Here is a 22,602-nt window from a genome sequence, read left to right as displayed (position 1 = left end):
TGTTTTCGCACTATAATTTCAACTAACTCAAAAAAGAGATGGCCGGCCGTTAATAAACTTCAGTGCATTTTTCTGTAGCTTTACAAAATGTTTCATCCCCTGAGTTGAGGTGGGGGAGGAATAAACACAGTGACACGTTACGTTTGTGCACCTTTTTGCATGCTATACCTAGATTGTCATAAAATATGAGGAAGGTCTCATGACATATTATGAATTCCTCCTGCACCATCTGTACACAGCCTAATCTGACAATACTTTCTATTATGAACCTCCTAATGTTTTTTTTCAATAAAATACATATCTTATAACCCAATGACGTTCACAGAGAACAATTTTGCTGGTTGATACTTAGCATCAGTAAATATCTATCTATCTATCTATCTATCTATCTATCTATCTATCTATCTATCTATCTATCTATCTATCGATCTATATTCGTCATATCTATCTATCTATCTATCTATCTATCTATCTATCTATCTATCTATCTATCTATCTATCTATCTATCTATCTATCTATCTATCTCATATCTATCTATCTATCTATCTATCTATCTATCTATCTATCTATCTATCTATCTATCTATCTATCTATCTATCTATCTATCTATCTATCTATCTATCTATCTATCTAATTTTGCAAAGCATTTTAATAATTAGGAACATGTTAATTCAAGTATTTTTCCTATAGTGTCTAAGACGGCACTCTAAATGGATTATTCCACTTATAGTCAGTAATACTATTTGCTACATGATTGATTTAAAAGTTTGTTATGCAAACGGCACCTACTCATTAAAAAAAAAAGGAATAAAATCATCTGGAGCGTACTACCAATGAAGTCTTGTCATATAAGTGACCTTCTGAGTCCAGTCAGTTGACCCTTATCCTTATGTCCCTTTAATGTTGGAGCCCATTGGAGATTTAGGTGGTGTCTCATGATTTCTACGTACACCCTTGCTTTCAACCCTTTGTATGAGAATAAGAATGTGATTTGTTCTTAGCTCTAAAGTTTTGCTAAAATATAAAAAATAATCTTTTTGTTTTTACATATTAAGATGAAGCATTGCACAAAGAACATCGAAATCCATCACCATACTCTGGTTTTAATGGCTACCGATTGTCCATTATAGAGGTGTTCTTGTCAAGGCCTTCTGGCTAATAAGTGGTGGTCCCAACTATGAGAAGCACTCTGCATATGTGACTCATTGCAATACTGTCTTGTCATTTAGCCTGACTCTCTGCAGCAGCGAAGGTTAACTGTTTCCCAAATGTATGTTATAAAAGGTCACATCTCTTCAGGCGCTCTGCTAATGTCTGAATGCGCTAAAGTAGGGGAGTCTCACAATTATAGGTTTTTTTAACATACATTTTATACATGGTGATTAATTTTTAATGACTATGGTTTTAAATGACTAAAAACTTGTTATGACAAAGCTAAAACGAAGAATAAAAATTGTATTGTAATACGTATAAAAATAACCTGTCACCTGACAACATTTCATTAAGTCACCTCAAAGATACCCTAATAATACTAGTAGATGAGCATTGAGAACCTTCCCAAAGGGGAGACTGGGAAAGAGTTTGCAAAAAATAAAGATATGCCCATCTATTTAGATTTTCCTGAAAGTTGAAGGGGTCACATGACACCCTATCCCTCCAGGGATAGAGAAACTGCTATGCTAAGGGGTCTTATTAAAACCCCCACATACCAAGAAGGGAGAATTGCGATATGTAATGAGTTAGGGGTGCAGGAGAAAAATTCCTTTTAGTTCGCACGATTAGCACTTGGTGGGCACTATCTTAGCTCCCATAGATTATCCATCCAGTTCAACCATAGAAAGGACGGATGGTATGAGGAGGAAAAGAAGAAAAACTATATGAATGAATGAGCATTCTAGTTAACCTTGCTGATCCAGAGTAATGCAAAAAATATTTGATAAGGCATGGTAAAACGGGAAAAAATGTGCACACTGTTTGATAGAGATTTGGCGCAGCTTGGCACATGTAAGGGTCAGTTCACCGCGTCAGAATCGGCTCCAAAAAATGTCCGAAATCGCCCTCCATTGCTTTCAATGGGAGGCAGAGGCGTTTTATTCCTTGGCGGCTTTTGGCCACTAGGGGGGAAAAAACCTGTATGTCCTTTCTTGCCACGGTTTCCACCTCTGACCTCCCATTGAAATCAATGGAAGGCAGAAAAAACCTCTTTCGCAGCATTTTTTGCCTGCAGTCCCTGCATTAGCTTCAATGACCGCGGGCAAAAAACGCTGCGAAAACCGCAGAAAAAAAGCGCAGGCAGTTCAAAATCTACCTCAAAATTCCTGAAGTAATTCTGAGGCAGATTTTTTTTGCCTGCAAAAAACTCTGTTTAAACAGGGCCTTAGATTCTTTACTATAATTACGATTGGGTGCTATAGTTTTAACCAGTATTTTGCGTCACAGAGCTGGTGAGTCTGGCGAATTTTACGACTTGGCCAATCCATGGCCATGTTCTAAGTTTGCGACCCGACATGGTAAGAATGTTGCAAATTAAGGTTCTTTCTAGCGCACGCATTAATATATGCGCTAAGAAATATGAGGTAAGAAGCGCTAGAACCGAAAGGCAAAGACAATAATAAATCTGCCCTAATGTTCTTTTACGTCAAAACCAGGCAAAGATCCTAAACAGAGGAAAAATATGATTTGTGTGACCAAGGCTTTTTAATGCCCATTTGGCCACTGTGGTAAAATATTGCAGATACAAAACTGCCTTAAAAACATCTCATGTAAACTTGGCAAAAGGACATTTTTACCAAAAAGATCAAGTCTATACATTATGGTGGGGCCTGGGCTGCCTGCGACACTTTTCATGACTGAAATACAAAATATATACAGTATGCTACGACCCCTTTTTTCTTTACAATAAAAGTCATTCAATGGGCAGATTGATCTACCTGTATGAAATTCAGTCCCGCAGTGTGTGTTTGGATTTATTGAAAAAGAAGAAATAATAAAAAAAAATCAAAAATACCCCGAAAGTATACCAGTAAAACGATCTTATTTTTACGGATCCAGTAAACTATAATCTCAAAGATAGATAAACAAATGCATAAAATGAAGTCATTCCCATCCTGTTTTTTGCATACTTCAGCTGAATGGCCCATGATGTCAACAGAACCTCTGGACAAAATACATTTTCCTAATATTCTTTTCTTTTGAATTACATTATATATATTTTTTACTCTATATTTTCCCTAAAAAAAAATGAATGCCACAATCACACACCAGCTGTTATATTCCTGTGTGGTTTAGCTCCAGTCGTATGTGGGCTCTTGGGTGAATGAGTAACAGTAGGCCCCCTGTCGAGCCAACCTTACGTTGAGAAGTTTTTATCCTTGGACCTTTTAAGCCCAACTGATACCAATCCTGGTTGGTTTCAAAAGGGTAGAGAGCTTTACTTTATACCTCTCTCCCTGTTTGAAAAAATCGCTGTTTTGGGGAAAAATGTGGGGAACAAATAAATCTCACTACATAATTAGGAATGTCAGACTGGTGCACAATGTGCACAAAAACCCACCCTAAAACATTAGTTCAAACATACCTTTGTGTCTACAGAAAGACTTAGCATTTCAGAGAAAAAAAACCTTTGTTCACATATGCAAATTAGGTCGCAAGTGGCCCGAGGCCAGTCCTTACCGAGCAAGTGCTCCTGCTCTGGTGACTAAAACCCTACCCAACACCTCACCCTTGGCTTTGGGCGAAGGCTTCAGCATTTTGTCAATGACAGTGACATCACCAAACTCTGGAGCCGTAACTCAAGGTCAAGGGGTGCGATTATTTATAAGAGGCGGAGCAATTGCTGGGCTTAGGCCCACCCTCAGAAACTTTGCGACCTAATTTGCATATGTGAATGAAGTTATTTTCTCTGAAATGCTAAGTTTATCTGCGGCCACAAGTATGAACATATGTTTACGTCCCCTACAAGGCGCTATTATTGCGCTCCCTAGATGAAGCTGTGAACATACTAATAGTTATATACTATTTTATACAAAAAAAAACACAAACATTCCCTATAAAGCTTTTCTATTACATATGCGATTCACAATGTTTATGCCATATGTTTCTTCTTCTGCTCGTTGAAACAAATGTCATTAGAGATCAGTCTTGAGAACATAGGGGTGAGACCACAAGCTAATTCTAATGACTCTTCACACATGTATTAATCATTCATGTCCTCAAAACACAAGAGCAGCATTATTGGCATTCATAACAAACAGCTATTTCCAATTACAGCTAAATATTTCACAGATATTGATTTTTGCCAGGAATGAGGCCGAAAATTCTTTTCAAAGCAAATTTGTTAGCTGTGCAGGAAATTACAGAAAATATGAAATGTATCTATCTCTTATTTTTTTTTTTTCTACAAAGCTTGAGTCAAATTGGATTTTGTATATAAACATTTAAAAGACGTTGGGCTTCAAGTACATAAATTAGTGCAAACAAAAATAAAGCAGTTATCCATGGAAACCACTCCGATAATCTGCTATTTTTCATGTACTGTATATGCGGTCACCACTAGGGGGAGTTAACTGAAGAGAGATTTATTATTGAGTTCAATGGGAGCTGTAAAAATTCACCTTAAGTAAATCTGTCAACTCTCCTGACATGTCTATTGACAACTGGGTGGCACCATTCCTCTTGTCAAAGGGGCGTGTCCCTACACAGTCCCACTCTGCCAGCACTGATTGGATAATGTCAGTCTGTGTAGGGACACGCCCCCAACTGGTAACACCCAGTTGTCAATTTATACATCATTTTCTAGAAGCGATAATAGAGGAATGGTACAATGTGCAGTTCTAATAAAAGATCCTCCGGAATTGTTATTTCATGTGGAATACAATTATTTACTGAAACATACGTGTCAGGAGAGGTGAGAGGTCTTCTTAAAGTAAAAATGTAATAATTTAAAAGGGTTTAATAATCACATTGAAGTGAATGAGGCTGAGGTGCAATAGTAGCTCATGGACAAAAATGGCGCTATTTCTGGAAATAAAAAGGAGACATATTTTTTTCCTAATGTTATTCAATCCTTCGACTATATGGCTGTCTGGAGGGATAAAAAAAATTCTGCATCAAAAATCGCAAGTACAGTAAGAAAATTTTAAAAACATCCCTATTTCCACTTTAAAAAAACAAACCAAAAAACCCCCATACTCATCAGCGGCGTTCCTATAGCAATGTCTCACGACTCCTATGTCTGTTTCTGTACTGCCGTCCTCCTGGGATGACGTTTCATTCCATGTGACCACTGCAGTCAATCACAGGCTGCAGCGGTCACATGGGAAGCAATGTCATCCCACGGGACGGGGGAAAATGGGCTTTGTAATTCCTCCTCTCCCCTCTTCGTCGATTTGGTTCTAACTTTCAGCCGGAAATCCCTACGGTATCTGGGTCAGATTTGCTGCGGAAAATTTCTGCAGCAAATCTGCATGGGCAAATTAGCACCGAATCGTGTGGATTTCGTGAGGATTTGCCACTGTGGATTTAAAATCCACACATGTGAATTTTGCTGTGGATACCCAGGTATTCCGCAACAGAAGTCAATGGGGAAAATTTGCAGCAAATTCATGCTCATTCCACAATAGAAATTGACATACTACAGATTAAAAATTTTCAACAGTATGTGGATGAGATTTGTGGATGAGATTTGTATATTACATTGATTTTCATTTACATATTTTTATTTAGATGACAAATTTGTCTGAAGTTTCCATCATGGTGTCAGTGGTTTTACCAGAAAAAATAGCATAGCATACTGCACTATTTTGTCTGCTGTTTTGGACCAGATCTATGACAGAGGCCGCTAACGGAGCCTCCAATGTAGATGTGAACAGAGCCTTAGATATATGTTTACTACATGTGTCTCCTAATTGTCTCTTTTAATTGTATATGTTCATTAAAGCTAGAGTTATATGGTAACAAACTAATACACAGCAAAAAAAACATATACTTTCACAACTGTTGAAATTATTCATCCTTGAGGACAAAATTAATTTCAATGGACACACTCGCTGCAATAAGACTATCTCCAACTTCGTGGCAGAAAAACACCTAATAAAGAGAAACTATGATCTTGAGTCTGACAGAGGCCAAAAGAGTGTCCTTTTATACTCCGCCGGGCTCGTATATGTCGGTATACTATTTTTTTTTTGGTTTGGAACAGCGTAGTAGATTAATCTATTCCATTTATCAGGATCGGAAAAAACAAACCATATTCCAGCGCAGAGTAAGTTTTTCTTACATGGAAGCCTATGAGTGACACATGACACTGTAAAAATAGATGCCATGAGCTTTTCAATAGCTTTTTATGACATATGCGTAAAACATATGCCATAACGGTTACCTAACAATGGCATTCGTCTTCCATAGACTGTTATGGCATTCGTTTAACAGATACGTCATGAAAAGGTCATCCAACTTCATGATGTATACATCAAACATGTCCCATAATAGTATGGGTGATGGACGCAAAACAATGTTTAACGTATAGATTGACTATACCACATATCCTATACCAATGTAAGCTCCCTGAGTGCCTAGTCTGATTAGAAATGCATTATAGAGAACAGCAAGGTCTTCATAAATGAAAAGGTATTCAGGTTTTGTTCACATTTGCGTCGGACCCTCCATTAGGAGCCTCCGCGGTGTATTTTGCTGTTTTTGCCAGACAACATAGCGCAGCATGCACCTTTATTTTGTCTGGTAAAATTACGAATACAATGAACCACCTATGGAACCCAGTAAAGTCAATGGCTTCCATTGGACGCCGTTGGTGTCCGACATTTAATGGATCCAGTGCTTCTGGTATTTTCATTGTTCTGCTCCTATAATGGAACTGAACTTAAATGTGAACAGAGCCTTACATAGCTCACCCCCAACAAAATCAAGGAAGTTCATTGGTAATGTAGGAAGGTTTTTTGTTCCATGTATTTAAGAGATTTCACCCTCTCTATAGCAGAAACTGCTGACTACAAAGAAAAATACCTTACTCTCAACTTTCCAACACAGGGGAACACGAATAGTGCACATACTCCCTTTTGTATATATTTATTTGGGGATAATATTATTAACTTACTCAAGGTACCATCCATTTTAGGTTTAAAGCCCAATTAGACGTGAATTCCAAGACACTGAAATGTATATCTAATGAGAAAAGTGCAATTCTTTCTTTCAACTTTGAACCTTATGGAAGAATTAAAAAGACAATAACAATAGTATATAGCGAGGGATAACTGATCTCTAAGCAGGAGGACCCTCGAAAAAGATTTTTCCACAGTTTACCACCAGAAGTATAAAAGTTACTTGTGGAGGCTTCCTGCATCATATGATTACCTAGAATACCAGACCACCATCTCCCCCTGCCACGTCTCCCGCTGTCACTTTTGCAGGGATAGGTGGCCAGCAACATGAGACAGTCTTCTTAACAGTTCCCAGTTATCTAAATATGATTTAGTATACTATTCTTCACATTGCAACTTGCTATATATCTCAAGAACCGGTTTCAATTACTATGTACAGAACCTATTTCTGTCCCTCCATTGCCCGGTTCTGTTCTTGTCGTAACATTTTAGTCAAATCCACTGTAGAACATGCAATGAACAATCTGCTTTATAAGGTATTGTCGTGCATTATAACTTCTTATTTGAAGAGATTTCTTGTGGGTCTACAATAACTTCATTTTATACTTTAAAATACTAAAACACAAATTATATATAAAAAAAAAATATAACCAAATTATTGTAGTCACTTCCTTTACAAGCAGGAAGTTTAAATTATGGAACAGTGACGTTTGGGAAATTCTTCTACCCTGCAGCATTTACCCCATCTGTAGCCATAAGCTGTTTTGTTGCAGTCTATGCTTGCTTATCCATTGCCAGAATACAGACTGCTTTAAAAAGAAGTCTGCATTCTGCTGGAAGCATGAGCCTAACAACCAACCATTGGGCCCCATACCCAATCTTGGAAGGGGGCCCCACTCCACAATGATGATATCAGCATTGATTGTGATAAGAACTGTAAAGGAATGATAATGGTCATTGCTCTGCCCTTGTGTGTTTTTTCTCCTCTGGCATGCTATATGTCATAGCCTTTATTCTCCCCCTTATCTGAGGCTCCTTTAATGGGGAGATGGACTCCATTCAGCTGGTAAGCCCTATAGCAGCTGTTATATCTACAGTACCTTAGTATAGCTATAGGGAATGCATAGGGAATGCACAGGCCCTGGTGTATGAAGGGGCCCAATGTCCCCTCTGCCATTATTATAAGTGGCACATGGTAGGTGGGGGGCCTTGTTACAGATGTTGCGTTGAGGCCCAAGAGCTTTAGGTTATGGCTGTGTCCACGGCTTTAAGTTTAGGTGAGACCTTGCAGGTTATTATTGGAAAGTTCCTGCTTGTAAAGGGGAACCTTAACTTTTTGAAGGTTATGCATGAATAAGTGTTATGTTTTACCAATACAAGAAAAGGTAGGGGATCTCCAAATACAAATATCACAGCAAATTTGCATATGACCACGCTGAGACTTAACTCCTCCTACTCCTCCTCCTTTTCATTGTAATATATGTCTGCCATTTTTTTATTTTAGTGATGCAAAGGCCTTACATTTTTTTATTTTTTTGGCACTATTGTGCTACAACAACAGAATGACAAACACTCTATAAACTATTTCAAATAAATAGCAAGCAACAATAAATAAGGACTGGCTAGGAAAAAGGGGTTTCAACTAAAAAACAAAAATATCTACAAACATGCAAATGCCCTTGAACTGCTTAGTCATGTACACAGATTATATGACTGAACAATTAGGACCAAAGGGAACGTATTCTTACCTTCACTGCAGTATTTCCCTTGGAAGCCAGTCTTGGAGCAATCACACATGGCTTCTTTGTTAATGACTGAGCAAATTCCTCCATTCAGACACACTTGTTCTTTGTCGCATGGGTTTGTAGTGTCCTCCACAGTGACAAGGTGGCTTGATACAGGAGATGAATCGGAGAAGTTGACCCGGACATCCCTTATCCAGCCCTCAAAGGGACTCTGGTCTTTCACGGCTGGAAACGTTAGCTTTAAAGTAGAGGATCTTAGCTCTGGAGGGATCCCGCCTATAAAGAGGCTACTGAAGACGGTCATGTCTCTCCGTTTTGACTTCACTTCTACCCATTTGCTCTCCTTGTCTAAGATTAATGTAGTGTTCTTAAAATTTCTCTTGATTACTACTGAATGCCAGTTGCTGTCATTTACAACAAGGTCTGTCAGAAGAGAAGCTGGTTCAGCACAAAAAATGGAAAAACTCAACTTCAACCTGCCTTCATAGAGAATGAGTTCCAAAAAGTCACAAAAACCCTCATCATCAAAGTATATAACAAGTCCACTAGATTTTTTGGTCTTCATATTAAAACTCATTTCGCTTTCGCAACATGCATTCCACTTGGGGAAGCGAGTCCACTGGCCCTCTGTTCCAGGAAATTCCAGGCCACAACCAATATCTACCATGCATCCAAGGATAAGGACCATCCAGATAATTAGGACCCCTTGTTTAAGAACACTAGCCATCTTTAATGACTTAATGTCTTCAGGGTCCTTTAAATTGCGTAGATCTTCCAGATTGCCTTTTTTTGTGGTCACTATCCAAAATATTATGGTCCTTTTTTTATCTGAGTAGGCTACCTGTGGTCAGTGAACAGTGGAATGGACCCACCAACTGTGCTTGATAATTAATTAAAAATGGAATTAATTGAATTCTAATGTTACATGATATTGTGCATGATGCATTCCCAATTCTTTCTCAACAATATTTCAGTAAAGTCCAGCTCCTACCTGTATCCGAATTGAAATAATCTCTTTCTATATTACCAAGAGCTAAGCATACACTCTTCTCTTCATCTGTCACTTAAATCCCATGCTAAGTGTAGATCATGGACAAGATGCCATGACACTACAAAAGAGGACATGAATCATCACTCATAGTGTTCCAAGATCCTTCTCTCCCAGTCAGGCAGAAATGATGCACTGTTACAAAGAATCAAGTATTTGACATGAAAATCTTAAGAATTCTTCTTCTTTCCTTTCCACAACAACAATGCGATCCCAGTCATAAGTGATCTAAAACAACCCATCAATCTGAAAACAATTTAAATATGGGTAAGTATAAACATAGTCAATATTTATTGTAAACATTTTAAAACTTGATACATTTAATGCAATACATAAACATTGTATCTACATCTTATACACTATGAAGAAATCCATAGAACTCTACTGTATCAGTCACTTCCAATGTGTTGGGACACAAGATGAGGGAGAGCACAATCTTAGCAGGTACCTGCGAACTAAGACACTTGCTTTCCTCAACATTTCATTTTCACAGGGTGAGGCAGGATACGAATGAATACTGAGAAGATGTACTAACCATATCAGGCATGATTTCCTTGGCTACCTCGCCTCTTTTCCCCCTCAGCATTGCCATGATCGCTACTACAGCAAATAAAAATCCAATTTTGGCTCATGTGCTGATAGCTTCCCCTACAGTCCACTTAACCTTTTTCACAGCTCACAGGGCCTTTCGCTGTTAAAGGGTTAATCTCAGCCCCCACAAATTAATTTACTCCTTATTAAGGTGACACTGCACTCTTTAGACCAGCACAAACCCCTCCATGATCATCAGGACAGCTGTTACATCTCTCAGTTGTGAGCTTCAGGATTTAAGCAGAAATCCACATGTTAATAAGAACGCGGCCATTAATGGCACATCTGTCACTCTAGTTTTATTTAAAATATGGGTTTTTTGGACATTTTTGCACATCAGAGTCATTAGATCTTGCAAAGCAGGACAGACCAGCCATGTAGGTGTCGTTATTCATAGAATCCTAACATTTGAAACCCTTGGATGCAATTTGTCTTCTTAATTTATAGCCTAGACACGCAGCTCAATGTCTTATTAACACCTTTTTTACAAGCAGAAACCATCGATAATTTATTGCACTGCATCGAGCTGCCATTTCTAAGAACGAGCTTCAACCACAAATGACCAGAACAAGGTGATCCCTAAACCACCACATTTAGAAAATGCCAATGGGTAAAGTTCCTGCATTAGGCACTGAGGTGGCACCACCACCAGGCTTTCTCCCTCCAATACAGAAAAGCTCTACAGTAAATCCACTAGGTGATTATGTCTGCCAGCAAGCAGCCCCTTTAGTGGTGAGAAATTTAGGATGAGTATTAAACATTATTGACTGAATTATGAAGCCCCTTTCCTTAAGACTAAGACTCAAGATGTGGAAAAAGAACAATATATTGTATTCTTCATAGCCGAGCTGTGATTAAACTTATAGGGATACATTTCTTGCAAGTGGATGTATATCATAAGTGGATGTATATGTCTAATGTAAGTTGTTGCTCTACCATTGCCTCCACTTTCTTATCCTAATAATAATTATCCAGTAAAATTTAGCAATAATCATTTAGCAATAATCTCAGCTTTACGGCTACAACACAGGACAAGGTATTGGAAGAAAATAATAATAGCATTTTAAGTTGACATGTCACATCTACACCACCAATAGGCTGGGATCAGAAGTCACAACGCCTATCAACAATCATTCATATGAAAGGCAAGTGGAATCGTATTCACAATCCTTCAGGGGATTCCTTATTGTACAGACTTCTGTAAGACCCCCAAGAAATGACAGGATGAAAGGATGCCCATGGTAGCACCGGGCTCCTGCAGGCTGAGCACCATCCCATAAATCTTTCCTCTCATTTCATCATCATATTTCTTGTTTCTCATCCATCCCTGCTGAATGGATTGCTTTTCTTTATCTGTCTGCAGTTCTATAAGGCAATGGTTTTACTTATCTCCCTTCTACCACTATAATGGGAGAAAGAGGAGATAATGCAGCTGAGATATAGCACTAGGGGTGCAACACATCCCATATCTGCTTAATCCACCCACCCCTCCCATTTTTTTTTCCCATTATTCCGTCGCATAGACATTACAAGGCAACAGAATCCAGATTAAGGGCACTATGGGCAATACCCCAGCAGCTAATAAGACATTACCGCAGACAAGTTGCTTCCTCTGCTCCATCATCTCAGCAGCAGCGGTACCTGCTCAATATGCTGCGCGCACCCAGCCCGGAGCATCACTCCCATCATCAGCAGCGCAGACACAGACATATCCCCCGTACAGGACGAGGACAACAGCCGCTCACGTTACCTGCATGATTATTCCAAGGACTGCGACGGGTCTTGTCAAAGAAAATTGCCCAGGTCTTAGGATAAAGAGAGCTCTGCCTTTTCAGCGGCTCCAAGCTTGTGCTCCAGTCTCCAGGAGTGAAGGAGGGGATGGAGGAGGGGAGGAGGAGGAGGGCGCACATGACGCCTGCCGCTGTCCGTCTGCAGACCGAGGCGGGGTTATCCGGAGCTCTGCAGCAGCAGCACCACGGACAGCGCCGGCTCTCCATCCACTCCACATAACCACAAGCAGCACAGGCTGATCAATACATGCAGGATAGATAGATAGATAGATAGATAGATAGATAGATAGATAGATAGATAGATAGATAGATAGATAGATAGATAGATAGATAGATAGATAGATAGATAGATAGATAGATAGATAGATAGATAGATAGATAGATAGATAGATAGATAGATAGATAGATAGATAGATAGATGAAACACACAGTTTGTGATACCATGATTAGTTATGTAAATTGACCTACTGAACTACATATATGGTTTTATTTAGATACATTTATTGCATAATTTTAAATCACATACACACAATGATGCAGCCCCAAACTATGAGATGTGTGATTGCGTATACATGGATAAATGGGTCTATTATCTATCTATCTATCTATCTATCTATCTATCTATCTATCTATCTATCTATCTATCTATCTATCTATCTATCTATCTATCTATCTATCTAATCATATCTATCTATCTATCTATCTATCTATCTATCTATCTATCTATCTATCTATCTATCTATCTATCTATCTATCTATCTATCTATCTATCTATCATCTATCTATCTATCTATCTATCTATCTATCTATCTATCTATCTATCTATCTATCTGTCTATCTATCATCTATCTATCTATCTATCTATCTATCTATCTATCTATCTATCTATCTATCTATCTATCTATCTATCTATCTATCTATCTATCTATCTATCTCATATCTATCTATCTATCTATCTATCTATCTATCTATCTATCTATCTATCTATCTATCTATCTATCTATCTATCTATCTATCTATCTCATATCTATCTATCTATCTATCTATCTATCTATCTATCTATCTATCTATCTATCTATCTATCTATCTATCTATCTATCTATCTATCTATCTAATATCTATCTATCTATCTATCATCTATCTATCTATCTATCTATCTATCTATCTATCTATCTATCTATCTATCTATCTATCTATCTATCTATCTATCTATCTATCTATCTATCTATCTATCATCTATCTATCTATCTATCTATCTATCTATCTATCTATCTATCTATCTATCTATCTATCTATCTATCTATTCACCTATTATCTATCAATTAATCCATTTATCCCACTATATATCTGTTTATGCATTACATGGCCAGAAGTATGTAGACACTCCTCCGAGTTATTGAGATCAGGTATTTAGATGAGACATAGGATAGCACCTATGCCACAAGTCAGTTTCTGAAATTTCTAATCTGCTAGATCTTCCCCGGTCACCTGTAAGTGCTATCATTGAAAAGTGGAAGCATCTAGAAGTAACAATATCTTAGCCACAGGGCGATGGACCGCGCAAACTCACCAAAAAGAGGGCTGCCAAGTGCTGAAGTGAGTGGTGTGTAAAAATATCCTATCCTCTGTTACATCCCTCACTATGAAATTCCTGCCACTGGAAGTGACATCAGCACAAGAACTGTGCACTGGGAGCTTCATAAATTGGGTTTCCACGGCCGAGCAGCTGCACACAAGGCTGAGATCACAATGTGCAATGCCAATCAGATGGAGTGGTATAAAGCACGCCCGCCACTGGACTCTGGAGAAGTGGAAACCCTCTCTGGAGTGATAAAACGTCACGTCTCACTATTTGGCAGATTCCGGGAGAAATCAGGGTTTGGCAGATGCCAGGAGAACGCCACCTCCCGATATGCATAGTGCCTACTGTAAAATTGAGTGGAGGAGGGATAATAGTCTTGGACTGTTTTTCACTTTTTGGACCATTTATTTTCAGTGAAGGGTAATGTTAATGATTCAGCATAGAAAGACATTTTAGACAAGTATATGTTTCTAAATATGTTGTCAACAGTTTGTGGTTTGACCGTTTCTTGTTTCAACATGACTGTGCCCCTATGCATGAGGTCCATGAATACATGGTGTGACAAGTTTGGTGTGGAGGAACCCGAGTGGCTGCACAGAGCGCTGACCCCAACCCCAGCGAACACCTTTTGAATCAAGTGGAAAGCAGATTGTGAGATAGACCTTCTCCTTCTACATCAGTGCCCGACCTCACAAATGATCTGTGGGCTGGATCTGCACTTTTGGCCATATTTTGTAAGTCTATCCATCTCCACACACAAACACAATTTATACTTTGGGGTTTCACTGTTTGTAAATCTCATAACTAAATAATTTAAGATAATGTAATGCAGTCCTTTGTAAAGCCCAGATGTACTAGAACTAAGTTTGCCAAAACATGAGAGTTTCGTTTGCCAATCCATGGCATCAGTGGTATTCCTTATGATTGATGTTAATTCTCATATCTTAGCTCAGTCCGTTATCACGGTGTTCTGGAAGAAATATTTGTCTTGTTATGTATTGTAGTGAAGAAAGTATCACTGTATATCAGAAGGTTTGCCATTCTGGAAAGCTTAGTGACAACCCCTGTGGGAATTGTAGGGGCCACCATATTTTTTGCAACCCAGTTTTCCCACATAGATAAGGTGACTGAATGGAATATTTAGTAACTTGACAGACAAGGGGAACATTTTTTTATTTTAAGAGATATTCTGTTTAACCCTTTAAGGACAGGGCCAATTTTGGCCTTGACAACCGAACAATTTTTTTATTTTTTTCCTTTTTGTACTCCGCGATCGTAACTTTTTTATTTTTAGTTTGATGTAGCTGTATTAGACTGAGGTTTTTGAGGGATGAATTGTACTTTATGTAGGGCCAATTTTTTTGGTTCATTGGTATTATCGTTTAATTTATATACATTTTTATTTTGGCAAAAATGCGGAAAAAAAGCAGTTCCGTTGCAGTTTTTTTTAATTTTCTTTTACAGCATACATGCTATAAATTTATTGAGCAGGTTGTTACGGTCACGACAATACCAAATATTTGTATATTATTTTAAGTTTTGGCACTTATATTTAATAAAGTATATTTATTGTTAAAAAAATGTCATAAGTAGGCTCTAACAACAGGAAATATGGTTAGACAGCGCTGAGGTCCAGGGCTGTCTTCTCATAAATAGTATGCTCCTTGATCACATCACAGGGATCAGCTTATATCGCTGCTTTCAAGGCTTCTCTGAACTCCACCGTAGAGCGGGGCTGCGGTGGTGTATTACAGCCATTGCTTGCCCCGCTCCTGATTGCACGGGCACACTTTCTGTGCCCGTGCGATCAGCATGATGTGTATTCTCGTCATGATGCGGTAAAATCCAGCCGCTCATGATGAGCATACACGTCGTGTCGCCAACCAGTTATGGAGCACTCCATTCAGAAGGTATATACTATATTATGTCTACTGCACTAAGCATAACATAGTGTATCAGTTTTGCTCATTGTATACCTTTAATATAGTTTTTCTTTTAAATCGTCACATCTAGGTAAAGTGCACCCCTTATTTTTCAATTATTATATGCACATTGAAAAGAGAGGGGGGGGGGTAGCTTGCAGTATAAGTTTTACGTGGATTTACTGCATGCTCACAGTTTACATTCAGAGCTTTTCTTAACATCTCGGTGCTGAAATGTGAGCTCCACTTTCATAGAATACACAATGTTTTTTGCTGTCACTGCAATCAGTTATTCTAGGAAGTGAAATGTAATTCTTATGGAATCATTTTATATATGTATAATATATTAGTTGGAAGTATCACTATACAGTAAGGTTGCCTCTATCTCCATTTGTGCGTACCATAGGTATACATATTTTATATTATGATTTTTTGGTATTATTCCTATAGTAGAGCCTGAGGGGCTGGTCCATAACACAAGGATTCTTTCTTTAAATTTCTTTGTCTTGCACCTTATTATTATGCATAACACAGTAGATTAAAATTTCTGTAGTGTTCCTTTAAATCATGTTTTGCATCAAGCGCAATGCCAAGTATTGACTAAAGTGGTGTAAAGAACGCTACCAATGGACTTTAGAGAAGTGCAAACGTGTTCTGTGGAGTGACAAATTATGTCTCACTATCTGGCAGTCTAATGGATGAGTCTGGGTTTGGCGAATGCCAGGAGAACAGTACCTATGGGAGTGCATAGTGCCTACTGTAAAATTTGGTGGAGGAGGGATAATGGTCTGGGGGGGTTTTTCACAGTTTGACCCCTTATTTACTATGAAGAATAATGTTAATGCTACTAAATAGAAAGACATTTTGGACAATTGTAGCTTATATTGGGGGAACAATTTGGGGAAGGCCCTTTTCTGTTTCAACATGACTTTGCCCCTGTGCACAAAGCAAGGTCCATAAAGACATGGTTTGACAAGTTTGGTGTAGAAGAACTTGAGTGGCTGCACAGAGCCCTGACCTCAACCTTATCAAAAAGCTTTGTGATGAAGTGGAATGCCGATTGCAAGCCAGGCCCTCTCATCCAACATCAGTGCCAGACCTCTCTAATGCTCTTTGGGCTGAAAGGGCAACAATTCCTATCTATCTATCTATCTATCTATCTATCTATCTATCTATCTATCTATCTATCTATCTATCTATCTATCTATCTATCTATCTATCTATCTATCTATCTATCTATCTAACACAATGTAGCTGTGAATCCAGCACTGGGGTGAGATATAACACTTACTAGGAAGCGGCTGCAGCGTCTCTGTGTGTCTCCATCTCTCTCTCACTCTGCAGCTGCTACTGTTTCCTCCTTCCTCATACCTTCTTCCTAGACTTCTATTGGCAGCTGTAACCTGATCTCCACCATTCAGGACACATCCCCTTTTTGCATTCATTGCTTCAGGCTACAATGTTTCGACCCTAATAAGTCTAATATATATATATATATATATATATATATATATATATATATATATATATATATATATATATATATACATATATATATTCAGTAGTTTACAGCTTGTAACTATGCATTATCTACAAGTACAGTAAGCAGGAATTATTTATTGCATTCAAATAATTTCTCTTAGCTAAGATGACTATCAGACTAAACTTGTGATGTCTGCTATGTAGGAAAGAAAAACTACACATTAGAGAACACATGGCATGTTCTACATCATTGTGTCATCGTCCTTCTCTACAATCACAAAGCTAATAAAACTAAGCCATAAAACAAAATATAGCTCAAATATAGGATATACTGACTAAACCACTGCACAATAAAAGCCTCACACTCGATATACGCTTGAAATCACAATGGTGCTACTAAAAAGAGTATGTAAGTAGCTTCTAAGGCCCCATGCACACGACCGTGCCCGCAATCACGGCCCGCGATTGCGGGGACAGCCGGCCGCTGACTGACAGCCGCATTTTCTGGCCGTGCTCCCATACAAAGTATGGGAGCACGGCCCACAAAATGCAAAAGAACGGACATGCTCCATAATTCCCGGAATATTTCCACGGCACGGACACCCTTCCATAGTGCTACGGAAAGGTGTCCGCGTTCAATGAAAGTGAATGGGTCTGTTTTTGAGGACCGCAATTGCGGTCCGCAATAACGGAGGTTTTTTACGGTCGTGTGCATGGGACCTAAATCAGTGGTCTCTGACACAGGCTGTCAGTCATGCTGGAAGTTGTAGTTTTACAATCATTTCTGCTATGTATGAATAATACAGTCTGAAGAGACCCCTGTTCTATATGAATAATGATTTCTCCTCCCCGCCCTGCAACATAATAGTAAGTCACGGTTTGTAAAACGCTCCCGTGATCTGCTGTACTTTCACAGCACAGGGATAGTGCATGTTCATCACTTGCAGGTGTCGACTGTATTATAATGCCGACATGCTGCAATAGCAGATGAGGTCGGAGATAACTCAAATCCTGGCGGTGTAACCCCTTAGATGCTGCGGTCAATAACAACTGCGTCATCTAAGGAGTTTGGGAGATGGAGGGGCCTCCCCCCGTAAGCCCATCGGCACCCTGACAACGCGATCAATCCCAGGTCTTCCTTTGGTAGACCAATATCAATAGATAGGTCTAATGATTGCCTCTCTGTTCAGCACTTAGGGTATGTTTACACGTTGTGTTTTCAGGCATTTTTCAAGGCAAAAACGCCTTGAAAAACGGCTAAAAGAGGGAAGCTCAACGCCTCCAAATATCTGCCCATTGATTTCAAAGGGAAAAACGGCGTTTCGTTCAGACCGGGCGTTTTTTATGCAGCCGTTTTAAAAAACGACGCGTAAAAAACGCCCCGTAAAAAGAAGTGTATGTCACTTCCTGAGCGAAAAAAAAAAACGCATCGAAATACGTTTGTTGCTTTAAAAACATCTCAAAATCAGAGGCTGTTTTCCCTTGAAAACAGCTCCGTATTTTACAGCCGTTTTTACTTTAGCGTGTGAACATAGCCTTAGGGTATGTTCACACGCTAAACAAAATACGGCTGTAAAATACGGAGTTCTTTTCAGAGAAAACAGCCTCTGATTTTCAGCTGTTTTTGAGTTTGCCGTGTGCACATACCCTCAGTGTGAACATACTCTTAGGGTTTGTGCACACGCTTACTAAAAAAACGCCTGAAAATACGCCTGATTTTCAGAAGTTTTTTAAGCAAACTCGCGTTTTTCGCAGCGTTTTTTACGGCCGTTTTTGGAGCTGTTTTTCTATAGAGTCAATGAAAAATAATTTTTCGCAAGCGTAAAAAACGTCCCGTCGGAACAGAATGCTGTATTTCCCTTTGAAATCAACGGGCAGATGTTTGGAGGCGTTCTGCTTTTGAATTTTGTGCCGTTTTTATGCCATTTACGGCCCAAAAATCGGCCAAAAATAAGCCGTGTGAACATACCCTTACAGGTAAAGACGCTCTGCTGGAATACTAAATATTTCAAAGCATTATATAAGCGATTAATGGATCGCAGCATCAAGTATTCTAGTGGGACTAATAAAAAATGAGAACTAAAAAAGTGTAATAAAAAAATATGTCCAAAATGAACAAATTAAACTTTCTACATAAAAAAATATTTTATTTAGTAAAAATAGTCAACCATAAAAAAAATACATATAAGTTATCGCCGCAAATTCAATAAGCCATAGAATAAATATACAGATGTATGCAACCTTACCTTTGCTTGAATTTGGCGAAGGTCTCCAATTTTTCAAGTTACAAAGTGAATCCAATGTTGCGACAAAACTGTCGAAAGGGCGGTAATTCACTTCTCAAACACTGGGTGGTGACATACAGTATTAACAACTCCCGAAAGTGTTTTGAGAATCATCTTGCGCCACTGATCTTGGGATATATCGAGCCTAGAGGAAAGGTATGGAAGGACATGTCTGTAACACCATTTATACCATGAGGTAAAATTCGGAAAAAAAAACTTTTTATGGCATATTTTCTATTTTTTTTCCATCTTTCTCCCTCCAAAAAATTTAGTAAAAGTCAATTAATAAATACTATGTACCCTAAAATCCAAGTCCTCCTATGGCTATATCAATGGGAAATTAAAAAGTTATGGCTCTTGGAATGTGACTATGAAAATCAAAACCAAAATGAAAGCCCAAAACAGGACAAGCCCAAAGGGTTAAAGCAGTGACGGTTTTGTTCTCATTGCTTACAAGTCATTTTAAATAAATAAGCTAGATGTAAATAACTAAATAATAATAATTACACATTATATATACACACAGTATTGGGGGAACTAAACACTTTAATATGATTGTTTAAGGTGGAGTTAAGCATGAGTGTAAACGTAGTGTTCATATAGTTTTATGAAGTGAGTTTGTCATTTGGCATATTGATATTACAGTATGGCAAGTAGTCTGTGGTTTTACATATGACTGCAGGTGAAACTACTCTAAATGATAAATTATTCACACTCATACACGCACACATTTATATTATACAGGTTACTGGAAACGTTCCATTGACATGTCTGTAACTAATATTTCTCTAAACCTGACAATTATAGAGAGATGAGCGGCACTACATAGACACTACTTATCTCGTTCTGCAGATAAAATCTGTTAGGCTGGATTCACACGAGCATGTTTGGTCCGTAAAGGACGGAACGTATTTCGACCGCAAGTCCCGGACCGAACACACTGCAGGGAGCGGGCTCCTAGCATCATAGTTATATACGACGCCAGGAGTCCCTGCCTCGCTGCGGGACAACTGTCCCGTACTGTAATCATGTTTTCAGTACGGGACAGTAGTTCCACGCAGAGGCATGGACTCATAGCGTCGTACATAACTATAATGCTAGTAGCCCGGATCCCTGCACTGTGTTCGGTCCGGGACTTGCAGCCGAAATACGTTCCGTCCTTTACGGACCAAACATGCTCGTGTGAATCCAGCCTTACCAATCCCTTTATAGAAAGTCCCTTCTCTTATGCCAACCATTGATTGACTGACATGTAATGCTCTTTTTCTCTTTAAAAAAGAGGTTTATATGCAGCTGCAGTGTGTATGATACTGTACAGTATATATTGTATAGTGTCCCAGCTGCTGCAGAACATCATAATACATATAACAGATGCTGCAAATTATCATAATACACACCTGAGATGCTGCATTCCATCATTTTGAAAAGGATGGTAGTTTTCATATCAATCAATCAATCAATCAATCAATCAATCAATCAATCAATCAATCATTATTGGAAAGGTAGAAGTTCTGTAGCAGCTGAGGTGTGTATTATTGGGAATATATATGTATATATATATATATATATATATATATATATATATATATATATATATAAACGTGAGTATATGATATGACATTTTTGAATGTCTTTTTCCTCTAGAATGAGTCGGTTTATTTTGTATTTCCTCTGGCCTCTGCACTCGGTTTCAGCACTTTTTGTGACTGGAGACCTCTACTGGACTGTGCCTGTTAATCAGCAGGTGAACCTGAGAATGTAACATACACTTCTTCTTATATGGGAATTGCAGGTTCTAAGGGCTTACAATATTTTTTTTCTCCTTCTTTGGACATTTATACGTATGATTATATCCTGCGGACGGCTCTGGTGCCAGGTTCTTACTAAACTGACAATTTGGTGGATTGTCAAAATCTTAGTGGTGGATTACTGTCACAAAGTTAAGGGTTGTGTAGCCATAAAAAAGAGCAAATCTCTATATTCTGATGCTTTGGATCATGAAGATGAACTGCAAGGTTGATATAAATAAAAGCATAATTAATGATCTTAATAATAATAATAATAATCTTTATTTATATAGTGGCAAAATATTCCTCAGCACTTTAAAACCCAGGGTTGAATGAGATTAGAAAAACATGGCGGCATTCGTCCAGAAACGGCTCCTCAAGAATAGGAGCTGAGCTGCAGTACTAGATACAGCCCATGAACAAGAGTGGCACTGTTTCTGGTAGAAAGCAACCATGTTTTCTAATCTTTTGTAAGCCCTTTAATGAATCAAATGACATGTGGCAGTGAATCAAAAGGGGTGAAGACCCTTTCTGTAAATTTTTACAATCTAAAGAGGATTAAGGGATGACATAAAAGGTACAATTGATGAACCTGTCCAATGGACCTGTTAATTGTACTTGAAATGGGGAAATATTAATCAAGCTGAATGAACCTGTAGTCCAGGAAACATCTAAGGCTATGTTTACACCTGCATCAAAGACTCTGTGGCAGATTCCGTCAAATTTGTTGGGAACATTAGCGTGCATGCAGTGCTATTTTTCCTGTCAAAACAATCTACACTTTGATGGAACCAATGGACCCCATTGTAAGTAAATTTGGGCTAGCTGGTGTCCGTCGTATAATGGATCCGTCACTGCGTCATGGCTTACATTATAAATGGAAGCCATGACGCAGATTTGAACAGTGCCTTATATTGCTAACTTAGATATAAAGTTTATTGAGGTGAAAAGAATAAAGTAAAGTCTGAATGGCGACAAAGTTGGATGAAGAGCCATATCAAATGCTGTAACTACTGTAGAAATGAGCAAGTCGGCTCTAAACAAATTGAATTTCGTCCGAATTTTCCAAACATTACAGATTCAGTGAAATTCAAAAATGTTGTGGTTCGCAGTGCACGAATTGCAGAAAAATGCATGCCGCCATTTCACAGATTTCGTCCGAAAGTCCTCACCAAATCATGTTTGAATTGGTGCAGATTTGTGGCCGGATTTCAAAAATTAAAACAAAAGCCATATCCACCTCCCCTGGTCTCC

At 38.5% G+C, this 22,602-nt stretch overlaps 1 protein-coding gene across 12 annotated transcripts in view; it reads right to left on the bottom strand.

Annotated features, from left to right (window-relative positions):
* NRXN1 (neurexin 1) overlaps window positions 1–12,389 on the bottom strand; it is a 1,175,924-nt gene extending 1,163,535 nt beyond the window's left edge. For all 12 annotated transcript variants that reach the window (XM_075863167.1, XM_075863168.1, XM_075863178.1 and 9 more), the window contains exons 1-2: window positions 12,251–12,389; window positions 8,865–10,155 (exon numbers count right to left, since the gene is read on the bottom strand). In XM_075863167.1, coding sequence (XP_075719282.1) covers window positions 8,865–9,588 — 724 coding nt within the window. In that variant the 5' untranslated portion in view covers window positions 9,589–10,155; window positions 12,251–12,389. The remainder of the gene's footprint in view (window positions 1–8,864; window positions 10,156–12,250) is intronic.
* Between the last annotated feature and the right edge of the window lie 10,213 nt (window positions 12,390–22,602).

This window comes from Rhinoderma darwinii, chromosome 4 (genome assembly GCF_050947455.1).
Source record: "Rhinoderma darwinii isolate aRhiDar2 chromosome 4, aRhiDar2.hap1, whole genome shotgun sequence".
NCBI lineage: Eukaryota > Metazoa > Chordata > Amphibia > Anura > Rhinodermatidae > Rhinoderma > Rhinoderma darwinii.
This window is presented reverse-complemented; position numbering and strand designations above follow the sequence as displayed.